Genomic DNA, 15,732 nt, shown 5'->3' with positions numbered 1-15,732 from the left:
TCAGTCTTTGCAATTAAGAGGATGAAGGATCTAACTAAATCATAATATCTGATTTAGATACGAATGAATATATCCATCTGATACTTGCAATGCAAGTAACCATCTATATATATATATATATATAAATGTAGCATCAACACCATCAATCTATGTTTTTCTCATCTGTTTCACTGTTATAAGTGCTGCAAATAATTAAAACATGGATCCGAATTATCATCACCACCCCATCCTTCAACAACAATACTACGCATACGTCATTCCTGTATTTGCAGTTCCTACTGAGTGGATGGTGTATGATCAAGTGAATACTCCTGCTCATTACACCGTGCCTATGTTCTACCCTCAACCGGTGCAGTATGTTGACGACATAGCCATTCTCAACACCGCTGATGACATGTGGGTCAATAGAGAACAACATCCTACGCATTCATACGCACAGAATCAATACGTACCATATGACCCTGTGATTCATGAATTCGAAGCTTTTCTAGAAGAAAGGTTGATGAGGATAGAACAAGAAGCGGGTCGTGCGCTACAACAAGTAAACGCTGGTACGAGTGGTTTGGGTTTATCAGAGGAAGAGATTTCCGAGCATCTGCAAGTGTACACTGCACAAGGAAAGATGAGTGAAGTGGATGTTTGTTGTATTTGTTTGGGTGAATATGAAAAGAAGGAGAAAATGGGGAGACTCGAATGTGGGCATCGGTTTCATGCGGAATGCATCAAGCGTTGGTTGTTGTCTAAGAATGTTTGCCCCATGTGTAGGTCTACTGCATTGTCGGTTTAACTATTTGATTTTGATACGTGATGTAATATTATATAATTGGTTTATTACAATTGGTTTGGATATTAGTCGTTGTGAGTTGTGATAGAGTATCAAACTATTTCAGGTTTTTAATTAGTCCATAACCAAGGGATTCGGGGATAAAAATGCCCTGATGAACGTTTCCATATCTCCTCTCAAGAGATTGCCTTGCACCATTCTATCCCTCAACTCCTCAAGCTCTTTATTTTATACCTAGCAAAATAAACATAAACATGCCTAGTTAATAAACTAAAACGTTTTACATGTTTGCAATTGAAATGAACATCAATTAGACTAGTCGTTCTCGATTAACAGGGGTGCCACCTCAGCCCGTTAACGAGGTGGCACACCGCCCCTCACTGTGTCGCCAATGGGTGGGTCGTTATTGGGTCAGTGGGCGCCAAGCAAAGGAAGCCGTTGAGGGGTGTTGAAATATCGAGGCCTTTTTTTGACCGTTGGGGAGGGGTGGGTTGACCGTCGGGTTGGGTTTTCAAATAAAAAAAAAAATTAATTACTTTTAATATTAATCTTCTGTATATACCACATTATACATCCAAATCTCACACAAACTAGGGGTAAGCTCGAGCTCGGTTCGATTATATACTAAGTTGGCTTGGCTCGGATTTGAAACCGAGCTGAAAATCTAAGTTCGAGCTCGGCTTAGTTTTTAACCGAGCTAGCTCAACTTGGTTCGCTTAGGCTCGAACTTAAAAAAAAACAAATAATACATAGCTTTCAAAATGTGATGGTCTAAAATATCATTCAATAATTTAAATCCCTTTTATTTAGCACTAGTGGAAAACCCGCGCGTTGCGGCGGAGCCAACAATATGTGACGAAAAAAAGATACACATCAAGATTACCCGATTAGTTTCACTATGGGATCTCAAGCCATCAAACAAAGCCCTTATCACCAATATGAGCCTAGTTGTAACAGATAACACCATAAAATGTTTGATTTCAAACAAACTACATAATTGATTGGAACAATAAGCTAAGAGATAGTCTAAAATTTGAAATCATTCTGCCTTGATAAGGGCCTGAATAGTTGTATCACGAATCATCTAGCATCTGTACAAGACTACAAGCATCCTTTCTCGAGGCAAGTCTTGGATGCAGGCTACTAAAATAGATTGCTAGTAGGCAAGTCTTGGATGTAGGCTGCTGAAATAGATTGCTGATAGACCTGGACACAACCGAAATTTACAAAATATAAATCATTTTATCTATATTACATAGTACAATACTGACCTAAGTATGCATACATTGTAAAAGACGCAACTCTAAAAGCTACCTTATTTGTTTCTATAAACTTGAAGTGTGTGGTTACCACTTCTTCTGTAGCAACGCCAACATAACCGCCTTATAAGCCAACCACAAACTCATTGTCATCAGTCCTGATGCATCCTATGTTAACCCCTTCCCATTCTCGATTCTTAACTGATGAAAATTAATACTAATTGGAAAGAATTGTCAATTCATATTCATTTAGTTGTTTCGTCACCAAAAGCCTTGAAATCGGGCAGGTTTTGTGTATTTGTAAAAACCTTTTACCCGAAAAAATTGTAAAAGCTGCAAAAAAATACAAAAAAATGACTTTTAGCGACGACATTATCACCGCTATCAAGTAATAGCAACGAAACCCTTTAGTGACGCCTTATTAGCGACGAAGTGTCGCCCCTAAAGGTGTTACAACAATAGCGGCTACATATACCTTTAGCGGCGACAGCAGGGTCAATAGCGTCTAAACAATAGCGGCGGCGACATGTAGCCGCTATTGCCTTTAGCGGCGCTGATCAATATGTTTAGCGGCGACAAGTCATCGCTACTACCGTGTTTTCTTGTGGCGATTATTCTCTTAAATATAAAAGTCTTAATATTTATTATATATCTATGTCATATTTATCAAAATACAATTACTGGTATCACTAATGTATCCGAATTCATCTTAATTAAAGCTCAAATTATTGATTTGATTATTCAAAATCTGATGTATAATTGGTGTAGTAAAAAAGTTAGCAATATATTCAAGATCCGAATTCTTTCCAAACACCCTTCTTCTGTGTTGTATTTAAGTTGCAAACTTATATATTAATTTTCAAATAAAGGTTTCATTTGAGATTCAACACTACTAATTAAGAAACCATCACCATTTTCAAGAGGTTTAACGGTCGTTTAAACCATCGTCGCAACTGATTTTTGTGATCAACAAAAGAATAAAGGCTAAGTTCTATCTCGTATAGATCGTATATGGCTAGTGATTTTTCTCTATAATATATAAAGAAAAGTCGGTTAACCAGATGACCATTTGATCACACAAAGAATATAGAACGTATGTGGCTAGTGATTTTTCTCAATGATAAATAAATAAAAGTTGGTTAACCAGATGATCGAAGAAGTAACTCTAGAGCCCAATACCTGCAAAATCCAAATTTCTGTAATTACTGAAAGGCAAGTAGAGGTTGTCTTTTTGGACGATTGTCAAAATGTATGACCCATTTCCTAACCCGTTTTAAAGATAACTTTACCCATTAACTTGTTTTTTCAGAGAACGGAAAATGTTTATTCGGGTACAGTCAAAAGGCATTGCAAACATTTAACTAATACCCGTTCAACCTGACCCGTTTTGTGACTTTGTCACCTCTAGTTAAAAGTTACAACTGTTGTCAACAAACTTGCACAGGTCCGAACCAGGTGTTTGGCATCATTAAAAGCGGTGTTAAACAAAATCAAGTATCAAAAACTGGTAGGCTGGGTAATGGGTCCAGAAAGTCCAACCCACCAGCATCACAACACTTTAGTGTTTTTTCTATATTTATATAGATATAATAAGTGTAAAGTTTGGTAAAAATCAACCTCAATAATTCTGAGGATTGAGGGAATAATATATATACACAATAATTACAACCAATACAAGGGAATAAGATAATTTACAATAAATACAGATTATCTCCTAATATTATTTCCTAATACCCCCCTTCAATCGAAACGGTGGCGGTCCAAGACGAAGCATCTTGCGAAATACATCAAATTGAGCGCGCGGAAGACTCTTGGTGAAAATATCAGCCACCTGTAGATTGGTTGGAACAAACTTAGTATAAAGTTTGCCAGAGTTGACTAACTCACGAATAAAAGTGATAGTCCAAGTCAATATGTTTAGCACGTTTATGTGAAATAGGATTCTGAGTCATAAACAAAGCACTCTTGTTATCACATAACAAAGTAGGACGATCCGGTGGTAAAGCATGTAGCTCTCGTAAAAGATGAGTTAGCCAGACTAATTCAGCAGCAGTGTTTGCCATAGCACGATATTCCGATTCACAGCTGGATCTGGACACAATAGGCTGTTTCTTAGCACTCCAGGATACAAGATTGCCCCCCCCCCCCAAAAAAAAATAATAGAATAGCCATAAGTAGAGCGTCGTGTATCAAGACACCGAGCCCAGTCAGCATCAGAGTAGCCAATGATAGATGACTTGTTGGATCGACTATACGTAAGCCCAAAGGATAACGTGCCTTTGACATAGCGTAAGAGACGTTTCACAGCGCGAAAGTGATCAACAGTGGGACTATGGAGGAACTGTGAAAGCTGATTAACCGCGTAAGATAAGTCGGGGCGGGTAATTGTTAAGTATTGCAATGCACCAACTAAGGAACGATAGAAAGTGGGATCCGAATAAGGCTCACCGGAGGAGGTGAAAGACTCATGAGGTGAAAAAGGTGTGTCAATAGGTTTAGAGTCTAACATAGTTGCCCGTAGAAGGATATCCTTAGCATACTTGGCTTGTGTAAGAAAGAGACCCGTAGTGGTGTGAATAACCTCTAAGCCCAAAAAATAATTTAAGTCCCCAAGGTCTTTAATGGCAAACTCACAGTGGAGACGAGAAACAAATGTCCGAAGGATGTTTTCATCGTTACCTGTGAGAATAAGGTCATCCACGTAGACCAAAAGATACATAATGTGAGAGTCTCTTCGAAGAACGAAGAGAGATGTATCGGCACGGCTGCAAGTGAACCCATAAGATAAAAGAAACGTGCTTAATCGTTGAAACCAAGCATGAGGGGCCTGTTTGAGTCCATAAAGAGCCTTGGATAATTTGCAAACATAGTTAGGAAATTGAGTGCTTACAAATCCAGGTGGTTGCTCCATGAAGACAGTCTCATTCAAATTCTCATTTAGAAAAGCATTTTTGACATCGAGCTGATGCAGTTTCCAGTTGTTCAGAACCGCAAGGGAGAGCACAATGCGGACAGTGGATGCTTTGACAACAGGACTAAACGTATGAGAGTAATCTAATCCAGGAACTTGAGTGAAACCTTGAGCAACCAGGCGAGCTTTATAGCGTTCAATTGATCCATCAGCATGATACTTAACTCGAAACACCCATTTTGAGCCGACAACATTTGACGAGGTAGGACGCGGAACAAGAGTCCACGTATCATTATGTTTTAGAGCCTCGAGTTCATCCAACATGGATGCCACCCATTTCGGGTCTTTGGATGCCGATTTAAATCCCCGTGGTTCGAGCACAGATGATAAGGCAACGTGTAGAGCATGGGAGGTTAAGGCAGCAATGTCAGCTTGATGTTTGGGTTTAAAGACGCCGGCCTTAGCACGGGTCGTCATGGGGTGAAGGTTTGATGTGGTGGTTGCGGGTGTTGGCATCAAGGTGGCAGGTTGAAGTGAGATGGGCTCGAGTATGAGAGGATCAGTTGTAGGAGGGTCAGTTGAGAAAGGGGTGTTGGGATCGGTTGGTGTAGGTGGACCGAGTGGGGTGTTGGGCTCGGTTGGTGGAGGTTGGCCGATTGGGGTGTTGGGCTCAGTGATAGATGAGGGTTGGTGTGATGGGCTTAGTGGAGAAGTGGGAGTGTCTGTTGGTGTGGTGGGCTCATTAGGTGAAGGGGCAGTTGGATATAAGGAAGTTTGGGGTGGATTACACAGTGGCAGGGGATATTTGGGCCTGTAAATGAAGTGGGGCGAGATATTGGTGAATGTGGAGACAAGTTATGTTGAGGTGGGGGTAAAGGTAATTCTTCACAGAAGGATGTAAGCACCAATTTTTGAGAATCCATGTTGACATTTGGTGTGATAAATGTATATAGAGACTCATTAAAACGTGCATGCCGTGAGATAAAGATTCGATTTGTGGAAGGTTCCAAGCACCGAAAACCTTTATGAGAGGGGCTATACCCCCATAAAAATACATGGGAGACTCCGTGGTCCGAGTTTATGCTTAGCATAATCGCTAAGATAAGGAAAAACTTGGCATCCATAGACCCGAAAATTGGAGTAATTTGGTACCTGTCCAAACAGAAGCTCAAATGGCGATTTGTGATCAAGAAGCGGTGATGGCACACGATTAATGATGTATGTAGCCGAAGTAAAAGCGTCAACCCAATATTGAGCGGGAAGATGAGCATTGAAGAGCATAGCAAGTCCTGTTTCCACAATGTGGCGATGTTTCCTTTCGGCCCGCCCATTTTGCTGAGGCGTGTATGGACAAGAATACTTGTGAAAAGTTCCATTTTCTTCAAAGATTTTTTGAACAGTATGGTTCACAAATTCGGTGCCGCCATCGCTTTGAAAAGTTTTTATTTTCCGCGAGCATTGATTTTGAACAAGTTTAATAAAAGCGGATAGAATCGCGTAGAAACCTGTTTTTGTCTTGAGTGGATAAAACCACGTAAACCTGGAAAAATCATCAATAAAAATAACATAGTAGCGAAACCCTTTTGTCGAAGTCATAGGTGCAGGACCCCACAAGTCACAATGAACCAAATCTAAAGGAAATAAAGCACGCTTTTCATTCAAATTAAAAGACAAACGATGGCCTTTTGCAAGTTGGCACGAAGTGCAAATATCCGGTTTAGGTAATAAAGAAGTAACATTCAAAACACCACATTTGTTCAACTTTGAAATAACATCAAAAGAAATATGCCCTAAACGAGCATGCCAAAGTTCATAAGACGCTTTATTCAAAACATCAGCAACAAGGGCTTGTGGTCCATTCTTGAACACATAAAGTCCATCAATGCATGACCCACGAGCAAGAACCTGTTTAGTTTTCCGATCCTGAATATCAAAGTAGTGTTGAGAAAACAATACATCAACCGGATGATCTGCAGTTAGTTTACTAATAGATAATAATTTTTTAGTGAGATTCGGAACTACAAGTACGTTACGAAGATGAATATTATTGCACAATTTGTGAGTTCCTGTGTGAGTGATTGGAAGATGTTTTCCATCGCCAATAATAACCTTATTATTACCTTTGTAGGGAGCCGAATGATGAAGACACTCCTTGGCAGGAGTCATGTGATCAGTGGCGCCCGAATCGGCAGTCCAATCTAGAGAATCGTCTGTAACATGACACTTAGCATGAAAGGCCTTAGCTAAGGACTCATCAGGGGATGGAGCTTGACTAGCAAAGGTGTGATTTTTTGGACATGCAGAGGCATAATAGCCGTTGGTACGGCAAAGCTGACAGTGAGGAGGGCGGCGCGTGTTGCCACGGCCCCTGCCATAAGATCCGCGAGAAGAATTTCCACGCTAAGAACCACGACCCCTGCTAGACGTTGAAGATTCACGCTGTTGCTGAGCATGAAACGCAGCAGGAGGGGTGACAGAACCATGAATTGACTGAAGAAAAAGTTCATGGCTCTCTGCCTAAGCGACAAGATCACGAAACAATGGAGCCGGTTTCGTGGCCCGTAAGGCTGTAGAAAACACCTCATAGGAGGGACCAAGTCCGCATAAAAACCAATGAAGTTTGTCAATGTCGGCAACAGGATGGCCAATAGCCGCAAGTTGTTCACAAATAAGTTTAAAACGACAGGCGAAAACCGTAACAGGAGATGTACCTTTGGACAGTTGACGAAGAGAGCCCCGAAGGGACTGAACTCGTTCCACAGAGGCGTTACTATACGCCGCTTCGAGAGCACACCAAATCTGTCTCGCGTTTGTTAAACCGAGAACTTCGGCGGCGGCTTCTTCGGTTAAGGCAGAGAGAAGAAGAAGCGAGGCCTTGCGATCATTCTGGAGCCAGGAAAGATATTTGGGATTTGGAATATCTTTGTCTTCAGACTTAATAGTTTTTTATGGCGAAGAAGACGAACCGTCAATATGGTGCGATAACTGATGGAGACCGACAAGAATGGTCATATGGTTACGCCAAACCAAGTAATTGTCGGCTGACAATTTGATGGGAGATAGGTGTGGAACAGAAGTGAGATTGGTAAGTGAATCAGAGGCCATGAGGAAGAAAACAGTGGTGATCGGCTGAGAAAAAGGAAAAAAAACGAAGAAGAAGCAGGTCGTAGGAAGGAAAGGAGGAGGATTGTTAGCCTGATACCATGTAAAGTTTGGTAAAAATCAACCTCAATAATTCTGAGGATTGAGGGAATAATATATATACACAATAATTACAACCAATACAAGGAAATAAGATAATTTATAATAAATACAGATTATTTCCTAATATTATTTCCTAATAATAAGATATGTATTTACAAAAAATATTGATGTATAATATATTATTATTTAAAAAGCTGTAAAAGAGGTTTTAAGTAGAGGAGCAAACGAGCCAAGCCGAGCCCGAGCCTTATCTTAATCGAGGTCGGCTCGTTAGGACTTTCTGAAGCTCGAGCTCAAGCTCAGATTGATTCGAGCCTTGGATTTTGGGCTCGAGCTCGGCTCGCTAGTAAAATTTAAAAGTTAAAACTTGAGCTCGGCTCGGAAGCTCGATCTAAATATCTGTGGCGTGAGTTTAAACAAGCTAAAGCTCGGCTTGAGTTCGTTTTTCGCTATTAATGAGCCAAGGCTCGACTCGATAGTTTGAGAAATCAAATAAAAAAACATTTAGACCATTGAAAATGTAAAATACTAAAATATAGTTTGAACCCTAAAGTATACTAAGCTCTATAAGGCTCAACGAGCCTAAACGAGCTACACATACAAGGCTCGAGCTCGGGCTCGAGCTCTAATTGATCCTTATTTCAAGCTTGGGCTTGGGCTCGGCTAAATCGAGCTTTTTATCGATTCGATCTCGAGTAGCTTGCGAGCCACTCGGCTCGTTTGCACCCCTAGTTTTAAGCATCTGAAACACTTTGGATGACCTTCAACCTAACCCGTTTAGCCCAGGTCACAAAATTTTACCAGTAGATAAATATGACCCAAAATGACAAAGCTTAAGACAATACCTCAAGATTCAAGAAATCATTCCATAGCTGAAAAAAAATCTTCAGTGCATCTTTCTTTTCAACAAATGTAGTGCTCGATATCTTTCAAAAGCTATAACAACAGACATACATAAAAGTATTGGTCACAATCATTTTTAATTAAAGGGATAACTCAAGCCTTGGTAAAAAAATTAACGACCTTATTTACGAAAAAGAAACATCATTAATCAAAAGATTTGACTACCTTATCTATCTCAATAAGCCGTTAACGTTTAGATAACAACCTGAATATCCTATAAGCCTCCCTTCATATATTTTCAGCACAATGGATTCAACCTGCAGAACAAGAGACTTGTAGGAGATAAAAAAAAATACCTTTTTGTAACTTTTCTTCCATCATAAAATATTAGAGAGAGCAGACCTTCTAGGCTTAAGCATGAACAATGATTTTCTTCAAGTCTATGCAGATAACAAGTTAATAGTCAAATAGTTGCAATCAACAATTACTACAAAGTCCAGATTCGGAAGCGACATCAGGATTATAACAGATCCCATAATCAACAGCCCACCAATTCTCCTCATAAAATTGAATTAATAAACTGCAAACATTAAAGATGCAGCATACTGCCATCTTTATACCCTTGAAACCATCCCAAATCCATTTCAACCCACCACGGCACCACTTGCTAAACACCAAATTTCGGCCAAACTGATTATTCTTGTTCAGATCATTCAAAGTCCATTTTTCATATAACCATCCAAGACCAATATAATATATAACCACCCAATGGCTATCCCCAGACAGACAACTCATATAACAAGACCAACAACTTATCTCCATTACTCTATAACCATCCACAGCCCAATCTACATATAGTTTTACAAATATAACCTTCCTTTTTAATTTATATTTTTATTTTCCATTAACCCTTGTCAATTAGTGATTTATTTTAGCATGTTCATAATATGAAAAAATAAATTTTCTTTTAGTATATGTATTTCATAATAGTATTTATATTTTGTATGTTGTGAAGTATATATATATTTTGTTTGTTGTGAAATATATACATATAAATGGTTACGAAAGTGAAACCACAGTGACTGAAATCGCAATTTTTAAACTAATGGACTGAAATAGTGATTTTTGACAAACCATAGGGACGGAAACAGTAGTTAACTCTTGTTAAAAAATCATTTGATATTAGGCAAGAATTCAGTTAGTATTGGTTAAGAAAATCTAAAACAAAAAGTTCGTGATATGTCAAAAAAAAAATCTATATGGGTGCGTATTTTACATCAATTATACAATGCAAAAAAAAAAAAGAGTTAAATGTCATTTTAATCCCTGTGGTTTGGGCCATTTTGACAGTTTAGTCCAAAGGTTTGAAACGTTGTCGTTTTTTTTTTTTTTTTTTGAGAAACGAGGAAAACCCCGGGCAAACTTTTATTAGAAAGAATAAAAAAAAAACAACAAAGAACTATACTAGACCCGGGATATAGGCCCAATATCCAGCTTATCTCAACATATCCTCATATTAACACAGCTCCCATCTAGAAGCCCTTTTAGCCCATTTATTCCACTTAGAGTAAGCCCAATTAAATCTGGCCACTCCAGCATATTTCCCAATATGTCCATCCACTGAATTCTGCTAGCCCAACCATACAGCCGCCCGGCCCAGTTACACAAATTACAATAAACAGCTCATAACCACTTTTGACCTCAACCAATCAGCCCACATGATGCTGCCCAACTTATAATAATTCACAACTAAAGACCCAATTACACATCTCTTGCAATCAACAATTACTACAAAGTCTAGATTCGGAAGCGACATCAGGATTATAACAGATCCCATAATCAACAGCCCACCAATTCTCCTCATAAAATTGAATTAATAAACTGCAAACATTAAAGATGCAGCATACTGCCATCTTTATACCCTTGAAACCATCCCAAATCCATTTCAACCCACCACGGCACCACTTGCTAAACACCAAATTTCGGCCAAACTGATTATTCTTGTTCAGATCATTTAAAGTCCATTTTTCATATAACCATCCAAGAGTAAGACCAATATAATATATAACCCAATGGCTATCCCCAGACAGCTCATTTCTTGCAGCCGCCAAAAACTATCATACTTTCCAATATTCCCATAATACCCCTCCTTCACAACGAACTTTGGACAATTAGGACCTGGCCTCATAGACTTCACAGATTGCATAATAACAACAACAACCAACAACCATACCCAGTAAATCCCACAAATAGCAAAGCTACTTATAGGGTCTGGGGAGGGTGGGATGTAGACAGACCTTGCCTCTATCCATAGGGATAGAGAGGCTGCTTCCAGAGAGACCCTCGACTCGAAAACGAATGGCAAACCAATACACCAAGTCAAAGAATATAGAAAGAATGTAGAAATTAGAAGTCGCCCATGCCAAGAAAGTGAACAGAGTGGCACAATATATTGTAAATCATGTAAAATTGTATACAACATCATTTGTGCATAAACATAAGAAGGCAATCATTGGAAAAGTCACTTAAAGAATAAGAAAAACCTACGACCCTGAAATACACCTAAGAGCTTACTGCCATATCCTCTAGAGGTCCTTAACCCTAATCCTACGCCTCCACGAAGTCCTATCTTGGACCATGTCCTCAGAAAGATGCAACTCTAGTAAATCATGCCTGATCTGCTCATCCCATGTCAGTTTTGGTCTGCCTCTTCCTCTCTTCCCCTCCACAGTAAGAGTTTCCACTACTCTAACTGGTGCCGTCGTTTCCCTCCGCTTCACATGCCCAAACCATCTCAATCTCCCCTCCTTAATCTTCTCTGATATACTAGCTACTCCTAATCTTTCCCTAAAAACCACATTTCTTATCCGATCTAACCTCGTGTGTCCACACATCCACCTCAGCATCCTCATCTCTGCTACCTCCATCTTGCGCGCTTGTGTCTTCTTGATAGCCCAACATTCTGTTCCATAAAGCATAGCTGGCCTAACTGCTACCCTGTAAAATTTCCCTTTTAGTTTAGTTGGGAACCTCCTATCGCATAATACCCCACTGGCTGCTCTCCATCTACACCAGCCAGCCTGTATGCGATGGGTTACATCACTATCTATGTCACCATCTCTTTGTACAAACGACCCCAGATACTTAAATCTAGTTACCTGCGGGACCAATTGATCCTCAATGGTGATTTGGGTGTCATCGTCAACGGCTACCCCGCTGAAATCACAGTGTAGATACTCAGTCTTAGATCGACTAATCCTTAGGCCCTTGCCCTCTAAAGCTACTCGCCACTCCTCTACCCTCGCGTTCAGGCACTGTTTAGTCTCTGCAATCAACACAATATCGTCTGCAAAAAGCATGCACCACGGAATTGTCTCCTGAATCAACTTGGACAACTCATCCAAGACAACCGCAAAAAGAAAAGGGCTCAACGCTGACCCCTGGTGGAGTCCTACCTCCACAGGAAAGAAGTTTGTATCTCCTACAGGCGCGCGGACACTAGTTTTCGTTCTATCATACGTATCCTCAATAACGTCTATATACTTCCCCGGTATCCCTCGACCCTCCAAACTATCCCAAATCAGTTGGCGTGGGACAGTGTCATATGCCTTTTCCAGGTCGATAAACACCATATGTAAATCTTGCTTCTTCGCTCTATATTTTTCCATCAGCCTCCTTAGAATATGTATCGCTTCTGTAGTTGACCTCCCTTTTATGAATCCAAATTGGTTTACTGAAACCTGAGTTTCTCTTCTAATTCTAGTTTCGATACCCTCTCCCAGAGCTTCATAGTGTGACTTAGCAGTTTGATTCCTCTGTAGTTCCCACAACATTGAGCGTCTCCTTTATTCTTGTATAAAGGCACCACGACGCTACTCCTCCACTGATCTGGCATTTTTCCAGTCTTGAAAATACAATTGAACAAAAGTGTTAACCATCGGACTCCTTCTTCCCCCAGACACTTCCACACCTCAATCGGTATGTTATCCAAACCCACTGCCTTGCCTCTGCCCATCTTCCTAAGTGCCATCCTCACCTCGTCATGTGTGATCCTCCTGCAGTAACAATTATTCTGTTGTTGCCTTTGAATCCTGGGATTGCTGCTATCATGTTGGTATGTCCTACCGAGGTTGAAAAGATTATGGAAGTAGGTTTGCCATCTCAACTTAATGTCTTGTCCTACCGAGATTGCATAATAACAGTGAACCATATATTTAGACACAAAGCCCTTCTAATCAACACCTTAACAATATTCCAAAAATACCCTTGCCTCCACAACTTTATAATTTCTATTAATGTTCTGCCCCACCAATAACACCAACACTTACCAGCCATCCAACACCATCTGAATAGCCAGCCATAAACCACCTGCAGAGTACAACCAGCACCAACAGAAGCTCTTTTTCATAAACACTCATACACACTACAAGCATACCCAATAATCTGCACACTATTTTAGTATCGTACTCCCATTTTCGACCCAACTTAAACCTCCAATAATCCATCCAACTTCTAGTTTTAAGCCACCAACTAATCCTCCTCTTTGGTCAGACCAAAAATTTTGATATGCAGCCATCTTACTGTTTCTGCACACCAACTGAGCTGGCAATTTCGCACAAAATTTATTCCCATAATACCCCAGCCCCCTCATAAAACACCTGTCATACCATATCCACCATTTTATCAAAGCAGACCAATTTAGCACTTTCCCTTTGTATGCTAGGCCATTCAACCCCAGATCTTCCACCCAGTTTTCAGTGCAGTACCCCTTTATATACAACGACCCAACCCCATCATTTATCCTCCAACCCAGCCAAACCTCCCCTGCAATATCCATGACCCAAAAGGGTCAGACACAACATAAAAACAAGAAAAAGCTCTAGAAAGAAATAGAATATAACGAGTTTCCATTCAAGCGTTGCCATTTTAGTCCACTGGGTTAACGCCTTCCCTTTTTTTATTTTATATGGTCAAATTGCCCTTCTAGTTAACAGAATTACATATAAAATGACCGAAATGTCCTTCTAGTTAACGGAATAAAGAGATGAAGTTAACCCAGTGAACTAAAATGGCAACGGTTAAAATTATTTGGACTAAAATGACAACGCTTCAAACCTTTGGACTAAACTGCCAAAATGACCCACACCACGGGGACTAAAATGACATTTAGCTCAAAAAAAATCTATATGGATGCGTATTTTACATCAATTATACAAATGAGTCTTAACATACAAACTACCCTAATCGTAAGGAGTGAAGGAAGAATTTTTTTATTTTTTTCCTATGGTTTAAGAATGATGTTTAATTGCAAAATGTAAAAAAAAATGTGATTTTAAATCTACTAAATGCAATTGTTTTTAATATATTTTTAGTTTTACTTTGACCTTGAGAAGACTAAATAGAAGTCAGAACTATTCCAATGAGCATCAAGATACGATGTAGAATATGTTATTATGAAGAGTTTCTGTGCAAATCTACATGTTCTTAAATTTAGGACTGGCAAACGGTTCTGGACGGGTCATAACAGATTAAGGGCGAGATGGGTCAAATTAGAAAAGGGTTCTTTTGGGTCGGGTGGGAACGGGTCCGAGTCAAATCGGGTCCGGTTCGGAATGGATTTAGGGCCGAAACGGGCTAGTTTTTTTTGCCATTTCTATAAACATGATTTCATCATTAGAGTAGGAGTTGGGTGGAAAGTCTATTTTTCCTAGAAAGTCTAGGAAGGAATAAGAATTGGACATGTGTCATTGAGGGATTTTAAGTAGAAGGGCTATCATGTAATTTCACATTTTAATTTTATTTTTGGAATGTATCTTCATTAACTAAAATTCCATGATTTTCGGAATTTTTATTATTTTCGAATTCAAATCTGGAAGTCGATGTGTTCATTAACTAAAATCCTATGTCACATTACATCGCATATTCCATTGTTCAGAAGATTACTAGAATTTATCAGCATGTTCTTGGTGCTGTGTTTTAACAGTTTACAGGGCTAAAGTCAACTTTTTTTATAGATCCCACAATATAAAGATGGTAAAACACAGGGTATGAATCTGATTGTTGTTAAAACACAACTGTATGAATCTGAATGCTAAAACACAAGTGTATGAATCTGCTTGCTGTTAAAACACAACTGTATGTATCTGAATGCTAAAACACAGCTGTATGAATCTGCTTGCTGTTATAACACATCTGTATGAATCTGGATGTTAAAACACATCTGTATGAATCTGCTTGCTGTTAAAACACATCTGTATGAATCTGCTTGCTGTTAAAACACATCTGTATGAATCTGGATGTTAAAACACATCTGTATGAATCTGCTTGCTGTTAAAACACAACTGTATGAATCTGCTTGCTGTTAAAACACATCTGTATGAATCTGGATGTTAAAACACATCTGTATGAATCTACTTGCTGTTAAAACACATCTGTATGAATTTGCTTGCTGTTAAAACACATCTGTATGAATCTGTTTGCTGTTAAAACACATCTGTATGAATCTGAATGCTAAACACAACTGTATGAATCTGCTTGTTGTTAAAACACATATGTATGAATCTGGATGCTAAACCACAACTGTATGAATCTGCTTGCTGCTAAAACACAATTGTATTAATTTGCTTGCTGTTAAAACACATCGTCAAGAAAACGGAGATGATAAGAACAATATTTGAATTGGTGATGATGAACTCGGAGATGGTGGAGATGGAGAAGTGTTTTAATTTGAT

The 15,732-nt window shown here is 39.3% G+C and overlaps 1 protein-coding gene and 1 long non-coding RNA gene across 3 annotated transcripts; one reads left to right on the top strand and one right to left on the bottom strand.

The window, feature by feature from the left end:
• The first annotated feature begins 199 nt into the window (after positions 1-199).
• LOC110900745 (E3 ubiquitin-protein ligase MBR2) lies at positions 200-787 on the top strand. Its single transcript, XM_022147612.1, has one exon. The coding sequence runs from the start codon at positions 200-202 to the stop codon at positions 785-787; it is 588 nt and encodes a 195-aa protein (XP_022003304.1).
• Positions 788-1,565: 778 nt separating this feature from the next.
• Positions 1,566-9,779, bottom strand: LOC118485456. 2 transcript variants are annotated; one of them, XR_004876158.1, is made up of 5 exons: positions 9,404-9,779; positions 9,227-9,318; positions 9,004-9,094; positions 2,099-2,376; positions 1,566-1,990 (listed from the first exon to the last, which is right to left on the bottom strand). It is a non-coding gene; the product is annotated as an uncharacterized LOC118485456 (long non-coding RNA). The 2 variants fall into 2 exon arrangements; XR_004876157.1 differs by having other exon boundaries at positions 9,227-9,778.
• Between the last annotated feature and the right edge of the window lie 5,953 nt (positions 9,780-15,732).

The sequence above is a fragment of the Helianthus annuus genome, chromosome 13 (assembly GCF_002127325.2).
Source record: "Helianthus annuus cultivar XRQ/B chromosome 13, HanXRQr2.0-SUNRISE, whole genome shotgun sequence".
NCBI lineage: Eukaryota > Viridiplantae > Streptophyta > Magnoliopsida > Asterales > Asteraceae > Helianthus > Helianthus annuus.
The sequence above is the reverse complement of the archived record's forward strand: the minus strand, read 5'-3'. Positions and strand labels throughout refer to the sequence as shown.